Source organism: Octopus bimaculoides, chromosome 5 (assembly GCF_001194135.2).
Source record: "Octopus bimaculoides isolate UCB-OBI-ISO-001 chromosome 5, ASM119413v2, whole genome shotgun sequence".
Lineage (NCBI taxonomy): Eukaryota > Metazoa > Mollusca > Cephalopoda > Octopoda > Octopodidae > Octopus > Octopus bimaculoides.
The window spans coordinates 55,423,049-55,425,090 of NC_068985.1; the positions used below are offsets into that span (position 1 = coordinate 55,423,049).

At 37.0% G+C, this 2,042-nt stretch overlaps 1 protein-coding gene across 1 annotated transcript; it reads right to left on the reverse strand.

The window, feature by feature from the left end:
- Positions 1–6: 6 nt before the first annotated feature.
- On the reverse strand, positions 7–1,921 carry LOC106870008 (caspase-7). The gene has a single exon (XM_014915965.2). It carries the CDS (start codon positions 1,183–1,185, stop codon positions 337–339), a length of 849 nt encoding a protein of 282 aa, XP_014771451.1. The 5' UTR covers positions 1,186–1,921; the 3' UTR covers positions 7–336.
- Positions 1,922–2,042: the final 121 nt, after the last annotated feature.

Here is a 2,042-nt window from a genome sequence, read left to right on the forward strand (position 1 = left end):
GGGGGGGGGTTCAGATTACATATAGTCCGTCTCTGCCCAAAAATGAATGTAACAGAATTATATTGCAAATATATTTAATCTACCGTGTAGATGTTTTAGCACCAACGTATAATCCAATGATATTCAGAATACATTAAACTAGCACAAACAATAAAATTTAAATAAGTTGGATAGCAAATCTAATTAACAAATGTATTGTGGTTCAGTTTCCAATTAACCAAATATTTTGTTGAATGGGTCCAATAATAAAATATTAATATATGATATATATTATTAAGTGTTCCGACTCGTAAAATACTTCAACATTAAAAACATCAGTAACACGGACCATTGTGGTTACTGCTTCTTTTCTTCTTTATGCGCTTTGAAACGTAATTCTTTGGTCATAGTCGAACTTACAGAGGCAAGTTGTCCAGAATGGTTATTCTGATTATGTATGTTGCTAAGCTGGACATTGAGTTGAGTCATAAGTTGATGTAGTTCAATTTTTAGACCATATTCTTTCAACACCGAACATAGCGTTTGAATAAAACAAGATCTGTCCTTTGTACGAGACTCCGAACAAAACCCGGAAGAAACAATCAACAGATTTGCCCATAACGGAATCCTCGTATAATTAATCGATTTCTCTTTAGACGGGAATAATCCATCATGTTGGACGTTAACTTTTACAACAGGACTAGTATCAACGATGAAGAATTTTGGTTTTGCAGCGAGAGTCGAATTTTCTTTTTTAATTAGTTCATTCAACAGAGAATCAAAACTGACGAAATCATCCGTGCCGTATATGTGGTCATCGTTTTCGCTATAAGTTAATATTGCGCATACAAAACAGCTATAATCATTACTACGCGTCGACAGACTACTTATTAGATCTTTCATCTCTGCTACACTTTGATCCTTACGGAAAATAACTGTAAAGTTTAAATACGTCAGAGCTTCTTTCAGGTCTTCCGCATCTCTTTGAGAATTCCTTCGTGGAGCTATAGTTTGAGAATATAAACAGTTGTAGACAATAAGAGCCAGGCCAGGTTTGGTGGAGTTAGTGCCACACTCTACTGTAAAATGGTACTTTGAGTAATTTTTACTGAACTGCTCCGCGGAATTACTGGTAGAACCTTCTTGTGGAAAGTTAGAACATTTCTTATGGATCCCATCGGTTGGATTCGAATCACTGTAATCCATAATTAGAATAACGTGCTTTATATTCAGACAAAATGTAGACGATGAAAAAAATGTAATATTATATAAAGTTAGAAATCAAATATTGCTAAAAAAAATAAGTTTGAGCATTAATAGCAGAATAAAACATACGGCACCTATTTACTACTAAATAGGTTTAATAAGGTGAGCGAGACACATGCTGAATAAGTGACGTTTGATTTCAAACTGAACTTGTTTCACAATTATAGTTCTCAACGTCACATCCGTTTGACTATGTATGTATGCATTTATTTATATGTATAACGTAGAACAATCGGTTATTCTTGGTTGTTGATTAAACTCAGTCTGGTTGTGTTGTTTAGTAATTTATTACTTAGCTAGTTGTACGGTATTCTTCCATCTCACTCGCTATCCTTCGGAGCAACGCCTTTTCAATTTTGTCTGCTGGTGCCATAAGAAATGTTTCGGTATTATTTGATTCTTTGTTGTTGGCACTACGACGTCGAGGTTTCCAGTTGATCCAATCAACGGAACAGCCTGCTCGTGAAATTAATGTGCAAGTGGCTGAGCACTCCACAGACACGTGTACCCTTAACGTAGTTCTCGTGGATATTCAGCGTGACAAGGCTGGCCTTTAGAAATGCAGTACAACAGAAACAGGAAGTAAGAGAAAGTTGTGGTGGAAGAGTACAGCAGAATTCGCCACTATCCCCTGCCGGAGCCTCGTCTGGGAATCGAAACCGCGATCCTATGACGGCGAGTCCGCTGCCCTAACCACTGGGCCATTGCGCCTCCACATTTGATTCTTTCACCTGCACGATATTCACTAAGAGGTCAGGGTAGTTGATTCCACGCAAAAAATCCGAGTTTTATTATTT